This window comes from Capricornis sumatraensis, chromosome 2, assembly GCF_032405125.1.
Source record: "Capricornis sumatraensis isolate serow.1 chromosome 2, serow.2, whole genome shotgun sequence".
Lineage (NCBI taxonomy): Eukaryota > Metazoa > Chordata > Mammalia > Artiodactyla > Bovidae > Capricornis > Capricornis sumatraensis.
The window spans coordinates 150,307,750-150,326,983 of NC_091070.1; the positions used below are offsets into that span (position 1 = coordinate 150,307,750).

A 19,234-nucleotide genomic window follows, 5' to 3' on the forward strand; every position below is an offset into this window, starting at 1 on the left:
GAAATTATTTTTCTTTGAAAATTTGAAGGCATTTTTTAAAATTGTTTTCTTTGAAGCCTAAAATCCTTCTCATTCCTGACTATTTATATGTAGCCTATTGTTTTCACTCTGAAAACTTGTAGAATCTTTTGCTATCCACTATCCTCAAATTTCACAGCCTATGCTTTGATATGGGTGTATTTTCATCCACTCTTTCAGGCACTCCACAGTTTCTGTCATTCTGCTTAGTTGTCCTTTAGTTCGTGGAACTTTAATTTTCTGGCTCTATTTCTCCCCTCCATTTTCTCTGTGTTTTTTTTTCTGGAACTTGCATTTGGATACAACTTGCATTGGTTCTCTAGCTTCCTTCCCTTTTCCCTATTCTTTCTTTCTTTTGTTTTTGTTTTCTTTTAATTCTGTCTAAAAAGTTCCCTCAGCTTTATCTTGCATTCCTACTGTAAACTATTTCATTTCTGAGATCATGTGTTAATTTCCAAGAATTCTAGTTTTTTGTCCTTTTTATAGCATTCTTTTTATTTTATTGAATGCAGTATTTCTTCTACCTGAAATATTCATAGTTTTTTTTTTTAAAGAATTTTTTCTCTTCTCAGCTTCTAGCCCTGTCCTATAAAAATATAATATGGGCTTTATATGTAATATTTAATTTTTTAGTAGCCACATAAAAAGAAACAGTGAAGTTAAATTTTAATATTTCATTTAACAAATGGAAAGTATCTGAGCATCTAATCAGTAATTTTAAATAATTAATGAAATACTTATCTTTTGTGGAGTTTACTGGGTCTTTGAAATCTGGTGTGTATTTTTCATTTAGAGCTCATGTCAGTTTGGAACAGCCATGTGTCCCCTGCTCAGTAGCCATATATGGCTAGCAGCCACAATATTGACAGCAGAGTTATAGGCCTTTGATTTGGTTTTTTCCTATTTATTTTTATTTCTGTCTTCTATAGTTATCTCCTTAAAATGAAAGCTTTGGGAATTGAAATCTCTCTGGAAGCTTTTTTAATTGTAAACTATTTTAAAGATTTTATTGAAGTATCATTGATCTACAATGTTGTATTAATTCCTGCAAAGTGATTCTGTTTTTACATATATATATATATATGTGTGTGTATATTTTCTTTCTATATTCTTTCCATTATGGATTATCACAGAATATTGAATATGGTTCCCTGTGCTACTGTCTGGAAACTCTTGAATGCATGAAGACTTTGAAGATTTTGAACTTTACTGTAGTGAGTGTAGTGTTATCTAAGAGGGCTGTTTGGGAAACACCTGGCATTCGTATGTCTAGGTCTCTGCTTGTGGGCTAATCTAATAGCACAGATAAGAGTCTCCCTGCCTATGGGTATGGTTCCAGAACTCTGGGAGCCTAGTTAGGTAAGAAGGCTTCAGCAGGCATGCAGTCACTAAATCCTTATTTAAGATAGTTACCCACCTGTTCCTTATGCTTGGCATTACCCTTCCAGAGACCTTCTGTTTTACACTGCCCAGAGAAGAAATTTCCAGTCTTCTGAGGTTGCTCAGGAGCATGAACTAGAGGTAAAGATCTAGAATTCTAATGCTTTTTGGATAGCTCACTCTTTGCCCAAATTAGAGGACCTAGTCTGACAATCCCTGAGTTTCCTTCAGTTCAGCTCAGTTGTGTCTGACTCTTTGCGACCCCATAGACTGCAGCATGCCAGGCCTCCCTGTCCATCACCAACTCCCGAAGTTTACTGAAAATCATGTCCACTGGGTCGGTGATGCCATCCAACCATCTCATCCTCTGTTGTCCCCTTCTCCCACCTTCAATCTTTCCCAGCATCAGGGTCTTTTCAAATGAGTCAGCTCTTCACATCATGGCCAAAGTATTGGAGTTTCAGCTTCAGCATCAGTCCTTCCAATGAATAGTCAGGACTGATTTCTTTTAGGATGGACTGGTTGGATCTTCTTGCAGTTCAAGGGACTCTCAAGAGTCTTCTCCAACACCACTGTTCAAAAGCATCAATTCTTCGGCGCTCAGCTTTCTTTATAGTCCAGCTCTCACATCCATACATGACTATTGGAAAAACCATAGCTTCAACTAGACGGACTTTTGTTGGCAAAGTAATGTCCCTGCTTTTTAATACACTGTCTAGGTTGGTCATAGCTTTTCTTCCAAAGAGCAAGTGTCTTTTAATTTTATGGCTGCAGTCACCATCTGCAGTGATTTTGGAGCCCCAAAAAATAAAGTCTGACACTGTTTCCACTGTTTTCCCAACTATTTGCATTGAAGTGATGAGATCAGATGCCATGATCTTAGTTTTCTGAATTTTAAGCCAACTTTTTCACTCTTCTCTTTTACTTTCATCAAGAGGCTCTTTAGTTCTTCTCCGCTTTCTGCCATAAGGGTGGTGTCGTCTGCATATCTGAGGTTATTGATATTTCTCCCAGAAATCTTGATTCCATCTTGTGCTTCATCCAGTCCAGTGTGTCTCATGATGTACTCTGCATATAAGTTAAGTAAGCAGGGTGACAGTATATAGCCTTGACATATTCCTTTTCTGATTTGGAACCAGTCTGTTGTTCCATGTCCAGTTCTAACTGTTGCTTTCTGACCTGCATACAGATTTCTCAAGAGGCAGAGTCTCCTTCAGTTCAGTTCAGTTGCTCAGTCGTGTCTGACTCTTTGCGACCCCATGAATCGCAACATGCCAGGCCTCCCTGTCCATCACCAACTCCTGGAGTTCACTCAAACTTACGTCCATCGAGTCGGTGATGCCATCCAGCCATCTCATCCTCGGTCGTCCCCTTCTCCTCCTGCCCCCAATCCCTCCCATCATCAGAGTCTTTTCCAATGAGTTAACTCTTCGCATGAGGTGGCCAAAGCACTGGAGTTTCAGCTTTAGCATCATTCCTTCCAAAGAACACCCAGGGCCGATCTCCTTCAGAATGGACTGGTTGGATCTCCTTGCAGTCCAAGGGACTCTCAAGAGTCTTCTCCACCACCACAGTTCAAAAGCATCAATTCTTCGGCAGGAGCCTCATGGGCTGCCGTCTATGGGGTTGCACAGAGTCGGACACAACTGAAGCGACTTAGCAGCAGCAGTAGCAGCAGCTTTCTTCACAATCCAACTCTCACATCCATACATGACCACTGGAAAAACCATAGCCTAGACTAGACAGACCTTTGTTGCCAAAGTAATGTCTCTGCTTTTCAATATACTATCTAGGTTGGTCATAACTTTCCTTCCAAGGAGTAAGCATCTTTTAATTTCATGGCTGCAGTCACCATCTGCAGTGATTTTGGAGCCCCCCCAAAATAAAGTCTGTCACTGTTTCCACTGTTTCCCCATCTATTTGCCATGAAGTGATGGGACCAGATGCCATGATCTTCGTTTTCTGAATGTTGAGCTTTAAGCCAACCTTTCCACTCTCCTCTTTCACTTTCATCAAGAGTCTCCTTAGGATCTGGTAAATCATATTGATTCTCTGTTTAGAATTTTAGCTTTCTTAGGAGTGCTAAGTCAGCACATGTTTATGTCCTCTTCAGCTTGCGAAGTGTTTTTTGTCTCCATCCCTGTTCTCTTAACTGTATGTCAGTGGGATTGTAGAAAGGAAAGAAATTAGGTACAAATTGGATGTACCATGTTAGCCCAGGAAACTTTTGATATCTCTTTAACCACATTTTATATGATTCTCAATTGAGAAATGGAGACAGTATTTTCAAATAACTTTTAATCTCACAATGAATCATCCTTTATTTCTTCTAGTCAGTCAGGGAGAGGAAATAAATGGGGTCAAATACTACCAGCCTTCAGTCTTCCCAGGTGGCTCAGTGGTAAAGAATCTACTTGCCAGTGCAGAAGATGCCAGAGATATGGGTTCAGTCCCTGAGTCAAAAAGATCCCCTAGAGAAGGAAATGGCAACCCACTGCAATATTCTTGCCTGGGAAACCCCATGGACAGAAGAGCCTGGCGGGCTACAGTCCATGGAGGTTGTAAAGAGTTGGACATGACTTGGCAGCTAAACAACAACAACATACCAGCTCTTGTTCTGTGCTAGGAATACTATGGGACCAAAGCTTTAGTGTGGAAAGCCATGCTCAGTTCTTACAGTGTTAAGAGAATAGCCTTTATTTTACTCAATACTATGTGGGAAGTCTGAAGCTCCAAGAATGACCTTCTTCAGATCCTCAAATGGTAGAGGTAGAAATTGATCTTGATATGCCCTCTTTGGGACCAGCAGGGGAAGCTGGAGAAGTAGGTGCCGACCTCACCACAGATAATGTAAGACATCAGCTAGCAAGAGAGATGGTGTATATTTTATCACCACACAGTGCAGTCATTGAAATCAGTTATGCCAGTAGACAGATCAAGGTGGTATGCCTGTGGACAGTTTGAGAGAGGAACTTTATCTTTTGACCTGCTTATGGCAATTAAAGTGGTATTTAAAAATTAGATGACAAAATTTTGGCAGTGTCTTCTTGTTAAGTCATATTGTCTTTTGCTAATCTTCAGTCAGGTCCAGGTAAAACACAAGGACCTTATAGCATTTTGTTCTCTCTGTCTCCCGTACAAACAGAAAATAAGTATTTTCTATTTAATTTGATATATATTGTACATTATTCTGGATTTTTTTCAATAAGATAGCTGAAGATCATGCTGACTTTGGTGCAGTCTTGAATGTAATTGGTATAGAGTATCAGTTTTAAAATCCCATCATGCAGCTTTAGGTTTAGAGTGTTACTTGATTAGTAGTTAACTCATTTTTAATGTGGATATGCTTATGGTGACTGTAGCTTGTATATCTATGGATATACTTGTAGATCATGCCTAGCAAACATACATGCATTTCTTTTTTTCTTGTTCTAGAGTTTAATTTTTTTTCTTCTGGTTGTATTGAGATATAACTGACATACAGCACTGTATAAGTTTAAGGTGTACAGCATAACAGTTTGACTTACATCATGAGACGATTATCACAATAAGTTTAGTGAAATCCATCATATGTAGATACAAGGTTAAAGAAATAAAAAAATATTTTTCCTTGTGATGAGACATTACGTACATTTCTAACTGTGGATTGACCTTAAGTCCTGTTACTCTAAAAAGGATGTGCTAAACCACTCAGTAGCTATTCAGTAAATTATTAACAGTGAAAAACATGAAAAGAATGATATTTCTAATGTAATGTTATTTCTTTAGCTCCCAGAACCATTTATTTTATTTCGATTGTACAAGGAATTTATGGACCTTGCAATAGAAATCCAACATGTAAATGAAGAACAGGAGATGAAAAAGGATAACCCTGAGGACAAAAAATGGCCCAGTACATCTATAGAAATAAGCCGAATCCTCCTAAAAAGCAAGGACCTTCTAAGACAATTGCCAGCATCAAATTTTAACAGCCTTCATTACCTCATAGTTCATCTTAAGCGGTAAGAACTTTCAATAAGACAGGCATTGATATGGGTGGATAATGGGTCAGTTTTTTTGGTTTTGCTTTTATGGTTTATTTTTTTAATTGTGGTAAAATACACATAACAAAAATTTACCCTTTTAGCCATTTCTAAGTGTACAGTTCAGTAGTATTAAGTACATTTCACATTCTTGTGGTATTGTTTTTAGACTGAATATTTCATTTCTAATATGTATGAGGGAAAGGGAGACACTTTGTATATGTTCTTGGAGCCAACATCTTTCCGTATATGTTCTTGGAGCCAACATCTTTCCGTCAGATGCCTGTTCTGTGCCAGGCTCTGGCTGGGGAAATAAGGATGCAAATGTCAGGTTTCTTTCATGTGTTCTGCTGTGAGCTTGAGGGGCAGACCCGCACAGAAGTGCAGTGCAGTATCATTCTTATTCTGAGGGTACTTTGCTTAGCATGCAGAGGAACATGGGGGAGGGAGTCATGAGTCAGAGACGGTAACCCTGAGCCAGACTTGAAGAATGGTTTGCTGATGTGCAAAGGGGCAGTCCAGGCAGAGACACAGGAGATCACTTTGCTTTAGGGGACATAAAAGAAGTTCAGTTCGGCCACAGTCTAGCAAGCAGTAGCACAAAGTGAGCTAGGTGGAGTCCTGGTAAAGTCATACATGCCTGGCAGATGAATTGACTGTCTTCTTTCTGTACTCACTAAAGGATTTGGGGCCAGGAATTTAATGTGGTCAAGTTTGCCTGTTAGGTCTTTCTAGCAGCTGTATCGAGAATGGCTTGGAGGAGAGGTACTTAATTACTTCAATTCAGGTCTCCTTGAATAGTCAGAGAAATAAAAGGTGGCGAGAACTTGAAGTAAGGCCAGAGCAGTGGGGTTGGCAGTGGAGCAGCAGAGAGATCTGTAGGATCAGCTAGGCTTGAGGACTAGCTGTGGGCAGTGAGGCAGAGTTTCCACCATAGGTACCAGGGAGGAGCAGTGTTAGGGGTATTTTTTTTTTCCGCTGGTAAAACTTTACTGATTCCTTCTACTTATTTATATTTAATCCTAATACCGTGAAACCCAACTTGCTGTGTGGTCAGCATTTAAGCAAATAAATAGATCCTTTTCCTAGATTTCAACCCATTTTTCCTCCACCTTTCCCAACCCATAATAAACTGCCATCAAGGAAATCTAATACAGCTTTATGTGTTCTTTGTCACAGAGTTGTAGATCATTCGGAAGAAAACAAAATGAACTCAAGAAACCTGGGTGTGATATTCGGACCAAGTCTCCTCAGGCCAAGGCCCACAGCGGCTCCTGTCACTATCTCCTCCATTGCTGACTATTCAAATCAAGCACGGTTGGTAGAGTTCCTCATTACCTACTCACAGAAGATCTTCGATGGGTCCCTGCAGCCACAAGATACAGCTGTATGTAGTGCAGGTGGCATCGCATCTCAGGTTGACCAAGGCTATCTTCCGAGGTCTCTGTTATCACCAGAAGAAAGAGATCCAGAGCATTTTATGAAGTCATTGTTTTTCTCTTCAAAAGAAGTGAGTTTTGCTCATATGGAATTATGTTGGAACTTTGTAAAGTTTAATGTTGTAAGTTGAAAATCTTTGAACTGTTTATTTTGAAGTGTGTTTTGCTTCTTCAAGTTTAAAAACTATCTTCTATCAACAGGATAGCCAAACTACAGAAAGTGAATGCAAAAGTTTTGAATCCACTCCATCATTTGAGGAATCAGAGCGAAAGCAAAATGCATTAGAAAAATGTGATGCATGTCTCATTGGTGAGTGGCCATGTAAAATGCATGCTTACTGACTTAAAACTGTCCCAGTAAACCATGATTAAAAGCCAAGGTGAGTGAAGTTGAAAGAAGTCAGAGGAAGAAAGTTCTTTAGTAAGTGCATCTTTTCCAGACGTTAAGAATGCCTTTTAGTGTACCTTGCATTTATATGAATGCCATTCTTTTCAGTAATCCTTATAAAAAGACATCTTGGAGTTCATAGGGGTGTTTTGTGCTCTTTCTGAAAATTTTTTTTAGTTTTGCAATTAATGTATGTCAAGAATGCAGAAATGTTTTAAGTAGTATGATGATTCATTAGCATCTTCTGTAACCATAGAACATTGTATTGATCTTACTACTTGTAAGGAGTCACCTAGACTCCTCAAATTCAAAAATTTTAGATTCAAAAAACTCAAAAATTTTTTTCAAGTGCCTTTTCATATCCCCTGTCATTAACACATTGAGCACACATGGTATCTTTTTATTTCCTTGTCTGTAGTCATTCACTGTATATAATTTTAGTTGCAGCGATTGGTGGCATCCATTTGTGGAAAGGCTTTCATTTGTTACTGTAATTCTGTACATCACTAAAGCGAACTTGCAGGTTTTTTTAAATGTAGTCATATATGTTAAATTTCATCTGTAATTAAATATTAATGATGACAGCCTGACAAGATATGAAAAGCAACGGAGCCTGCTCTGTGCTAGGCACTGTTCTTATTGTTTGATTCTGTTTATCTGATTTGATCTCAGAAACAGTTCTGTGCTGTAATATAGATAGTATTAACCCCTTTCAACCCATAACCTAGTAATCTGAGAGAGGTTAAATAGTGCCAGAGGTCATGCCCCTAATTGATTGTTCAGTATTTGAACCTATGTTGATGATAATTTCACTATTCCATTATCTAGGGCTCCCAGTTAGGAATTTCATTTTTTTAGTGCCTGTACCACTTCATTTATATAATAGATAAATGAACACTTTTCATGATTAGATCATTTAGGCCACATATCATCAAAGATACAAGTAGGATTCCTTTTGACAGGTGAAGACACTGAGGGTCAGCAAGATTGCCTTGCCCAGTGCGAAAGGGGTAGAGTGGAGCTAAATCCAGATGCTGGGCTTCAGAGTCTGCACTCCTATCCATTACACTGTAGTTTTTTCCCTTAGAACTTAAGAATGCACTTTGGTGCCTGCAGTGGTTTGCAAAACGTCCTTTAGGATGTTCTATATACCTGGGGGGAGGACCTGGGAAATCAAAATAAGAGAGCATTGCCCTGGAAGCCCAGGGATGAGAGGTTCACAGTAAGGAGCTATGGAGGAAGGTCAGATGAGGTGATAATTGTTAAGTCAGTCTGATGGGCTCCTGTCTCCAAACCACTCCTCAGAAGAGGAGCATGAGCAGAGGGCTGGAATTTACCAGAAACTGGGATGTGTTAGGGGAGATGCTGCAAAAAAAGGACAGGGTTTGAAAAAGTTCAGGATTCTAATTTGAGAAAACATGGACCATGGGTCCAGACTTGATAGAAGAGAGAGGGAAGAACATCTGGAAGTGAACAGTGAATAGGGAGAATGGCATTTTCCACTTAAAACTATTCAACTTAGGATGAATATTATAGTCCATTTATTAATTGATCATATAAGGGCCTCTGAGGCATTTAATATAATACCTTCTTACTGTGGGTTGAGTATAACTGTGAAAAGCAGATGGAGTTGGAAAAAGCCTTGGGATTCAGCGTATACTTATATTTGGTTGGCGTATAAATTGGTGTAACTTTTCTGAGGGTAACACGCCAATATCAGCCTGTTGAAATCATGACAGCCCTTTTAGTCAGCACTTATGGAGAAGGAAATGGCAACCCACTCCAGTGTTCTTGCCTGGAGAATCCCATGGACGGAGGAGCTTGGTGGGCTACAGTCCACGGGTCGCAAAGAGTTGGACATGACTGAGCGACTTCACTTTCACTTTACTTTATTCATGGGCTTCCCTTGTGGCTCACCTGGTAAAGAATTCACCTGCAATGCAGAAGACCTGGGTTCAGTCCTGGGTTGGAAAGATCCCCCGGAGAAGGGAAAGGCTCCCCACTCCAGTATTCTGACCTGGAGAATTCCACGGACTGTATAGTCCATGGAGTCATGAAGAGTTGGACACAACTGAGTGACTTTCACTTGTTCATACATAGCATATAAGCTATTGTACATCAGTAAGGGTGTTTTTTCCCCACAACCTGAAATGAATCTTGTAGCTATTTATTATATTTATTTAAATAAATATAGACTTCTAACATTTTAAATCAAAGTGTGCCTTTAATATTTTATGAGTATTTTACTTCTCTGCCTAGAAAACTAAAAAATAACACCGAGAAAATACATGAAGACTCTTGTTTTGAGAGGGTGTTCATCTCTAACTCGTTTTGATACTCTTGTTAACTGTATACCATAAAGTTTGATTTTAAAATGAATCTCTTCCTTTACAGACAACAAAGGGCGTTTGCTTGTAGACCAAGAACTTGAGTCAGCATCAAGAAAGACAGAAGATGCTTGTAAAACCTCCAGGCTGCCTACTCTGAAGTCCGATAGGGAAATAAATGGTGTTGAGAGGCATCTTCCAAGGACCAGGATTAGACCTGTAAGTTTGCCAATAGACAAAGTACTACTACTTGCTAGCTCTCCTACTGAGAGAAATGGCAGAAATATGGGAAATGTAAATTCAGACAAGCTTTGCAAGAATCCTATCTTTGAAGGAGTTAATAGAAAAGACACCACAACTGTTGTTTGTTCTAAATTTGATGGCTTTGATCAGCAGACTCTACAAAAAACTAGGGAGAAACAGTATGAACAAAATGACCTCACTGCAAAGACTGGAATGATTGTGCCCAGTGCATTCCAGGAAAGAGGTGTGACACTGAACATCAGGAGCAGTGGGGACCACCCAGTCAGCATCACCCAGCCCAGTAAGCCATACACAGAACCTGTCAGGTCAGCAAGACAGGTGTCAGAGAGACGGTCCTCTGACTCCTGCCCTCCTGCTTCAGTCAGAGCACCCAGGACACTGCAGCCCCAGCACTGGACAACATTTTATAAACCACCTGCTCCTGCTGCTAGTGGGAGAGGGGATGAGGAGAAACCGGTGACACCCTCCATAGCCGTGCCCCCTGGCACAACGCATGCTCCCCAGGAGCACGTGCTGAAATCAATTCCAGGGTCTGAAAATGCATCGGCTGAGCCTGTGCACCCAGTTAGTAGGCCTGAAGAGAAGGCTGAAGAGCGAGAGCAGCCTGATGTACCCACGGCGTGTCAGAGACCAAGGCTAAAACGAATGCAGCAGTTTGAAGACCTTGAAGATGAAATCCCACAGTTTGTGTAGGGTTGTCAGAATTCAGTTTTTTCTCTTTTTGTTGTTTTGTTTTGTGGTATTGTGTTTGTCTTCTGAAAGAAATTTTTGCCAGGGCCTCTCTTGTATAGGATTGCTAAATTGTGGAGTTAGCTTTTTGTCATTGTATTGTGTTATCCTGTGTCAATTTTGTTGAATGGCAGAATGTTTTGATAGGGCCCACCTGTGCCTCACTGGAATTTTATGTATTTTTGAAGTTGTGAATAAATAGACTCTCAAATTTTTTTAAAGTTCAGTTGATTCCCCATAATATGGTCCATTTAAGTGCATCCCTAATATATGATATAGCTCTCAACTAATAGGTGCAATTGAGGGAAATCAGCTTTATTTTTTGAAGTTGAAACTACATGCTTATTTATAAAAGGAATGTTTCTGAGTGCAAGTGCTTGAAAGATCTTTATTTGGTATGATTGTTTTTTTCACACAATTTTATATTGTATCTTTGACCATTTATGCTTTTGTGGTAAGTGTGTTAACATTTTATTTTGCAATTGGTGATTCACTTAACTTTTTCATATTTACATCATGGCCAAAAGGCTTGCAAATCTGTATTTAATTCCATTTTAATTAATTGCCAAATTTTGCATGTGGTAGCCAGCTTAACTGTACAAAGAAAATACATTTAAACATGTTTCTAAGTTGTATAGTTTAGTCATGTCTTATTTGGTTTTAGATAGTACACATTTAATAATTTTTCACTTTTTGGCTTTGTTCCGCATAAACTTCTGTTCAACAGTTATGAACCTTTTGATATTTTATATAATAGTCCAAAACAATGTTTTAAAATTCAGTGTATTTCCTTTTAATATTATCTGGATTTTTAAAAAAACACTTCTTTTGTTTGAAGTGTTTTCACTTATGAATAATTTTATGTGCTTTTTCTACCTGGATTTATAACTATTGACCATGTATGATTCAGGTGAATCATACAGAGATTTAAAGTTGATTCTAAGAGTATAGTTCAATAAGCCTCAATGTTTGGAATTTGAGAGGGAGTGTAGATGATTGGATATATTTCATTTATATTTCCCAGTTTTTTAGAACTAGCTCAGTTCTGCTAGTTTCTTGGTTTTGTCATTTTGCATAAAATAGGATATAAAAGGGACAAAAAATAAAATAGCCTCTTTTTGTATGTGTGAATTATATTTGTAACAAATGCTTTTGTATGACCATGTTATACTTGATAAAAATATATATATTAACCTGTTAAATTATTTCAAGTTCTTGTGGTTTCTGTGAAATTGTTGCCACTTAGGGTGTAAGACTTTGAGGTTTATTAACCATTGGCTTAGTGGTAAACACTTGGAACTCATATGTCCTCTGACTGCAGCATGGAGTGCATTTTATGGGAAGTTGTTTTATATTTTTATAGAACATTAAGGACTAGGGATAAAGAATTACCCACCCTTTTGTATTGGAGCCTTGTTTGTAGTCCTAATTGTTTTAAAAATGTAGAATTGTGTTGGTATGAAAACCTAAAAAGAACATAAGAGCCAATATTTAATTGCGTTCTTTCTGCATGCTATGAACTCTGCTGAGTTCCTTGTAAATTATTTCACGTTTACAGCAGCTTATAATGGGTAGGTAAGTACTTTATTATTCCCATGTTACAGATTTGAAACTGATGTTTAAATCTACTCTGGTTTCCACAGACATAAAAGTTGAAGTCAGGTCTCAAACACAGGGCAGTCAGATCCTGATGTAACATTGGCGCTCTTAACTACATAATTACTAAGTAATATCAGGTAGTGTTTAACAATAGAAAATGCACCTTTGAAAATTTTTAATTGTGGTAGAATATGCATAACATAGAATTTACCATTTTACCAAGTGTTAAATGTACATTTCAGTGCCGTTAAGTACACTCACGTTGTTCTGCAACCATGACCACTGTCCATGTCTAAAATTTTCTCATCATTTCATTTTGTGACTCAGAAAATGTGCTTTTTAAATTTTTAGACTTTTTATTCATAATTTTTTCATGATGTTCATAGAGTTTTATGTTTATTTTAAAATTTTTCCCTTTAGTATATAACCCCCCCCTAATTCACATCTCAACACTAAGTTATCTTCTTTATTTTTCCTTTGTGGACCAGGTAAAAAGAAGAGTAGGGTACACTGCAGGTTGCTTCCTGGTGGCTCAGTGGTAAAGAATCCACCTGCCAGTGTAAGAGATGCAGGTTCAATCCGTGGTTTGGGAGGATGCCCTGGAGAAGGAAATGGCAACCCGCTCCAATATTCTTGCCTGGGAAATCCCACTGGCAAAGGAGCCTGGTGGGATACAGTCCATGGGGTCACAGAAGAGTCAGACACGACTTAGTGCCTAGGCAACAATACCACCACGGGATAAAGTCCTCAGGGATATCCCTTAGGCTAATCCTACTAGAAACTACTAGGAAATCGCACCCAGGTTTTCAAGTCTTTTATCTCTTTTCCTAAGGAGCACAAAGCGGATACAGCAACTCTGGAAATGGAATGTCATGAGTGACCTGTACCTTCTGCCACATTTGTTTAAGGAATACCAGCCGGTGACCTTTCACTCAGTAGAAAATGTACTTTTAAACTCTTGCTCAGTTGTGTCCGACTCTTTGAGACCCCATGGACTGTAGTCCACCCGGCTCCTCTGTCCTTGGAATTTTCCAGGCAAGAATACTGGGGTGGGTTGCCATTTCCTCCTCCAGGGGAACTTCCTGGCCCAGGGATCGAACCCGGGTCTGTTGCATCTCCTGCATTGGCAGGCTTATTACTGCATAAACTCTTAATTTTCTTTTAATCTACTGGGACAAGCCAAAGAGTATTTCATCAACAAGTGGGCCCTCTGTTTCCTCTCAATTTTTAAGCCTCACAAGTTAGAGTTCCACTTTTGACTCCTGTCTGTCTTGAGGGCTCTCTGGCATCTTGTCCAGCTGAAGCTATCAGTCTGTAGATGTTTTGTGGTTTCCTAGGACATTAACAAGTATCTCTTGGGATGTTGCTGTTTCCAGAGTACCTACAACATCCACTATGCTCTGCTACCCAGTAATGTGGTGGCAGTCATTCATTAGAACTTGTTTTATGTCACATGGAAAGAATGTGAGCCTAGGGAAAAGGCAAGAGTTGGGAGTCCTTTAAGAGCTGCCAGACCACCAGAAAGCTTGTGGAAAGCATACTGTTCAAGATTCTAAGAAGTCATTTGTGAAGGGTTGATCATAACTTCCCTAGATAGACTTGTTTTACGATGGTGTGAGTACTTACATAGAGCCAGACATCCTGGAATGTGAAGTCAAGTGGGCCTTAGGAAGCATCACTACAAACAAAGGTAGTGGGGGTGATGAAATTCCAGTGGAGCTATTTCAAATCCTAAAAGGTGATGCTGTGAAAGTGCTGCACTCAATACTCCAGCAAATCTGGAAAACTCAACAGTGGCCACAGGACTGGAAAAGGTCAGTTTTCATTCCAATCCCAAAGAAAGGCAATGCCAAAGAATGTTCAAATGACCACACAGTTGCACTCATCTCACACACTAGCAAAGCAGTGCTCAAAATTCTCCAAGCTAGGCTTCAACAGTACATGAACCATGAACTTCCAGATGTTCAAGCTGGATTTAGAAAAGGCAGAGGAACCAGAGATCAAATTGCCAACATCTGTTGGATCATAGAAGAAGCAAGAGAGTTCCATAAAAAACATCTGCTTTATTGACTATGCCAAAGCCATTGACTGTGTGGATCACAACAAACTGGAAGATTCTTAAAGAGATGAGAATACCAGACCACCTTCCCTGCCTTCTGAGAAATCTGTAAGCAGATCAAGAAGCAACAGAACCAGACATGGAACAACAGACTGATTGCAAATTGGGAAAGGAGTCCAACAAGGCTGTATATTGTCACCCTGCCTATTTAAGTTATATGCATAGTACATCATGAGAAACGCTGTACTGGAAGAAACACAAGCAGGAATCAAGATTGCTGGGAGAAATATCAATAACCTCAGATATGCAGATGACACCACCGTTATGGCAGAAAGCAAAGAACTTAAGAGTCTCAATGAAAGTGAAAGAGGAGAGTGAAAAAGTTGGCTTAAATCTCAACATTCAGAGAACTAAGATCATGGCATCTGGTCCCATTACTTCATGGCAAATAGATGGGGAAACAATGGAAACAGTGAGAGACTTTATTTTTTTGGGCTCCAAAATCACTGCAGATGGTGACTGCAGCCGTGAAATTAGAAGACACTTGCTTCTTCTAGACACCAACCTAGATGCATATTAAAAAGCAGGGACATTACTTTGCCAACAAAGGTCCATCTAGTTAAGGCTATGGTTTTTCCAGTAGTCAGGTATGGATGTGAGAATTGGACTATAAAGAAAGCTGAGTGCCAAAGAATTGATGCTTTTGAACTGCGGTGTTGGAGAAGACTCTTGAGAGTCTCTTGGACTGCAACGAGATCAAACCAGCCATTCCTAAAGGAAATTAATCCTGAATATTGATTGGAAGGATTGATGCTGAAGCTGAAACTCCAATACTTTGGCCACCTGATGCAAAGAGCTGACTCATTTGAAAAGACCCTGATGCTGGGAAAGATTGAAGGCGGGAGGAGAAGGGGGCGACAGAGGATGAGATGATTGGATGGCATCACTGACTCTATGGACGTGATTTTGAGTAAACTCCGGGAGTTGGTGATGGACAGGGAGGCCTCGTGTGCTGCAGTCCATGGGGTCACAAAGAGTCAGAGACGACTAAGCAACTGAACTGAACATGCTGAGAACTTAATTAGAATTTATGTGTATTTAAAATTACTTTGAGTGCACATTTTAAATTACTTTTGGCAACAGAGATGAAGATATGAACCTTGAAAGGGACTTGTTGCCTAGAGGTCTCAAAAGCAAATAGAATCATACATTCTTGATTTTAAAAATTTGAAGAATTGACAAAATATACAGAAGATCTTTGTGGAAAAAATTTTAGACTATATCAAGAGGCATTGAAGGAGGTCTTAAATGTTATAACATTTTATAACTATGTTATATATGGATTGGAAGTCACAATATTGTAAAGATATTCATTTACCTCATTGATAGATTCATTGTGATCCCATCCAATATAATTTTTGAACCATCTGAAGGTTGTATAATGATGCCCCATTAACACTGCTTGAGTGATATTTTCTTAAAACAAGAATACTCATGCATAACCATAATATGACCATCAAAATCAGATTAACATTGACATATGGAAACGGCAAACAGCTCCAGTATTCTTGCCTGGAAAACCCCATGGGCAGAGGAGCCTGGCAACTACAGTCCATGGGGTCACAATAATGGACATGACTTAGCGACTAAATCACCATGACTTCTAACCAACAAACCACATTCAGATTTTGCCAGTTGCCCCAATAATGTTCCTCTCTGCTCTAGCATCCCACCTAGTCCAGGATCTCATGGTGCATTTTAGTTGTCCTTTTTTCCTCTTCAATATGAAACAATTTTTCAGTCTTTTCTTTCATGACTTTGACACTTTGGAAAAATATAGGCCAAGTACTTTGTATAAATGCCTCTCAGTTTGAGTTTATCTAATGTTTCCTCATGATTAAACTCAGGATATATACATTCCCTTCCCCCCCCCCCCCCCAGAAATACCACAGAAATGGTGTTGTATTCTTTTCACTATATCATATCAGGTAGTGTACCATGTCAAGTTGTCCCATTGCAAATAATACTAACTTTGATCACTTGGTTAGGATAGTGTCTTTCAAGTTTCTCCACTGTAAAAGTTAAAAGAACTTTGTGAGAAGATTCTTTGAGACTGTGTGAGTGTCCTTTTTCTCATCAGATTGTCACCAGTTAGAGTCCAATAACACTTCTTGCCTGAATCAGTTATTACTATTGTGGCTGTCAAATGGTGAGTTCATTCTTTCTTATGTTTTGACTGATGTTTGCTCATTTGTTTATCCATCTCTATTAGCGGACTCAGATTCCTGCTTTATACAGTAAGTTACGTTACTGTCATTTATTTTGATACTGAACTTTCCCTAAACTTGGTCTCTTGAAATTCAAGCTCACGTCTCTGTCCTTTTGACTCTTGAAGTTTTTATTTTTGGTGCATCAAGGTGTCCCAAGCTTAAAGTATTTTTTTCCCCTCCTGCCTTAGTCATACTTCCAAGGACCTCTGGTTCCTTTAAATGGGGAGTAGTATATGGAAACCAAGAGCTGAGAAGTACTTCTTGCTACTCACAAGTCATTGGTTTTAAGCATGATTGATGGACAGATTAAAAAGATACATGCATGTATACAGTATATGTGTTTCTATTGTATAAATTGAAACCCTTGACTTCATATTGATACCTTCATTTCTAATTCAGTATGTCAGGGTTTAATCTAGTCTTTTCCTTTCTATACTTGTAACTCTTTCTCTCATAGTGAAAAACCTGACTCCATAATCCTAAAGACATTATTTGCCTACTCTTCATGTTCCAGCCCCCTGCCAGCACTAGCTGCTGCATTGATTCACTAGCCCCAGATATGTCAAGTAAGTCCTCAGTCACTGCTGCACTGGTCCTGACCACACTGCTCCCTAACATGCCACTCAGAGCCCTAGCTTCAACTACAAGGAAGACCAGGCCAGCTGAATCCTTGACTCCAGTGATGTCAACCCTAACCATGACATTTTAATTCCAGATCTTGGTCATCTGTCTGAATTGACCCCAACCTAAAAGGAAGGAAGGGACAAATTCATGATCTTTTGATAAAGAGCAGCTATTAAAGGCTGTACACTATCACTCTACTTATTTAACATATGCAGAGTATATCATGCAAAATACTGGGCTGCATAAATATCAAGCTGGAATCAAGATTGCTGGGAGAAACACCAACAACCTCAGATATGCAGATGATATCACTCTAATGGCAGAAAGTAAAGAGGAACTAAAGAACCTCTTGATAAGGGTGAAAGAGGAGAGTGAAAAGTTGGCTTGAAATTCAGCATTCAAAAAACTAAGATCATGGCATCCAGTCCCATCACTTCATGGCAAATAGATGGGAAAAAAGTGGAAACAGTGCCAGAATTTATTTTCTTGGGCTCCAAAATTGCTGCGTACAGTGTCTGCGGACATGAAATTAAGACACTTGCTTCTTGGAAGGAAAGCTATGACAAACCTAGACAGCATATTAAAAAGCAGAGACATCACTCTGCTGACAAAGATGTGTATAGTCGAAGAGAGCCAGTAGTCATATATGGATGTAAAAGCTGGACCATAAAAAAGGCAGTGGCACCCCACTCCAGTACTCTTGCCTGGAAAATCCCATGGATGGAGGAGCCTGGTAGGCTGCAGTTTGAGGGGTCGCTAAGAGTCAGACACGACTGAGCGACTTCACTTTCACTTTTCACTTTCATGCATTGGAGAAGGAAATGGCAACCCACTCCAGTGTTCTTCCCTGAAGAATCCCAGGGACAGCGGAGCCTGGTGGACTGCTGTCTGTGGGGTCGCACAGAGTCGGACATGACTGAAGCAACTTAGCAGCAGCAGCAGCAAAAAAGGCTGAGCACTGAAGAATTGGTGCTTTTGAATTGTGCTGAAGACTCTTGAGAGTCCCTTGGACTACAAGGAGATCAAATCAGTCATTCCTAAAGGGAATCAATCTTGAATATTCAGGACTGAAAGGACTGATGCTGAAGGTGAAGTTCCAATACTTTGGCCACCTGATGCAAAGAGCCGACTCACTGGAAAGGACTCTAATGCTAGGAAAGATTGAGGGCAAAAGGAGAAGAGAGTGGCAGAGGATGAGATGGTTAGCATCGCCAACTCAGTGGACAGGAATTTGAGCAAACTGGGAGATAGTGGAGAATAGAGGAGCCTGGCATGCTATAGTCTATGGGATCTCAAAGTCAGACACGACTTAGCAGCTGAACAACAGCTATTAAATATTTGTTTATTGAATTAACTAGGAAAAGTTTAAAAATGAGTTATTATACATACCAGAAATGTCTAAACATGGATTTATTTATGAACTACATATAAAGTTTTAAATTATGATTTTGCTTTTTGTCTCAAAATACTTGGGAATAATTTTAAAGTGTTAGTATTTCCTGTATAACTAAACCATATCACATATTTTGCTGTTTCTTAAAATCAACCAGTTTAATTACTCTGCATACATTAAATGAGCATACTTTTTAGAAGATAGAGTAAAAGCAACTAATTGTCCATGTTTCTGAGTTATATGTTTTATTTGGATTCTTTGTCAGCTTTTAAGTAAGCAGCAAATAAATAATATTCATACAGCACATGGAAACCTGGCATAATTGTTCTGCCCACTCACTATGCAATATCATGTCTTCCTTATAGTGTTGAAAGAATTGAAGGGATGGAATAGCACTGTGAATAGATCGGTGAGCTTTTGTCTAAGGAGTGCTGATTAATAAATGAATATGGCTCTAAAATTAAAAAATTTAAGACTAAGTGTGGTAAGACCTTATTTACTATAGTAGGCACAGAGCCTAGAGTATAATAGTTGCTGTCTTCTAAATCAATTTTCTATATCTTATTTCACATCAGAAATTTGCTTTTTGAGATCCAAGGAAATAAAATTTTTCTTATATCCAACTATTTTCTTCCGAGTTGTGACTAGTCAGTTGCCAGTCAAATCAGAACATGTAGTGATTAAACACAGGAGAAAGCAGTGAATCTTCCATCTACAAGTTT

General features: G+C 39.1%; 1 protein-coding gene across 1 annotated transcript in view; it reads left to right on the plus strand.

The window, feature by feature from the left end:
- Window positions 1–11,735, plus strand: part of ARHGAP29 (Rho GTPase activating protein 29) — a 79,538-nt gene extending 67,803 nt beyond the window's left edge. The window contains exons 20-23 of the mRNA XM_068965629.1: window positions 5,167–5,399; window positions 6,600–6,930; window positions 7,061–7,169; window positions 9,642–11,735. Coding sequence (XP_068821730.1) covers window positions 5,167–5,399; window positions 6,600–6,930; window positions 7,061–7,169; window positions 9,642–10,531 — 1,563 coding nt within the window. The 3' untranslated portion in view covers window positions 10,532–11,735. The remainder of the gene's footprint in view (window positions 1–5,166; window positions 5,400–6,599; window positions 6,931–7,060; window positions 7,170–9,641) is intronic.
- Window positions 11,736–19,234: the final 7,499 nt, after the last annotated feature.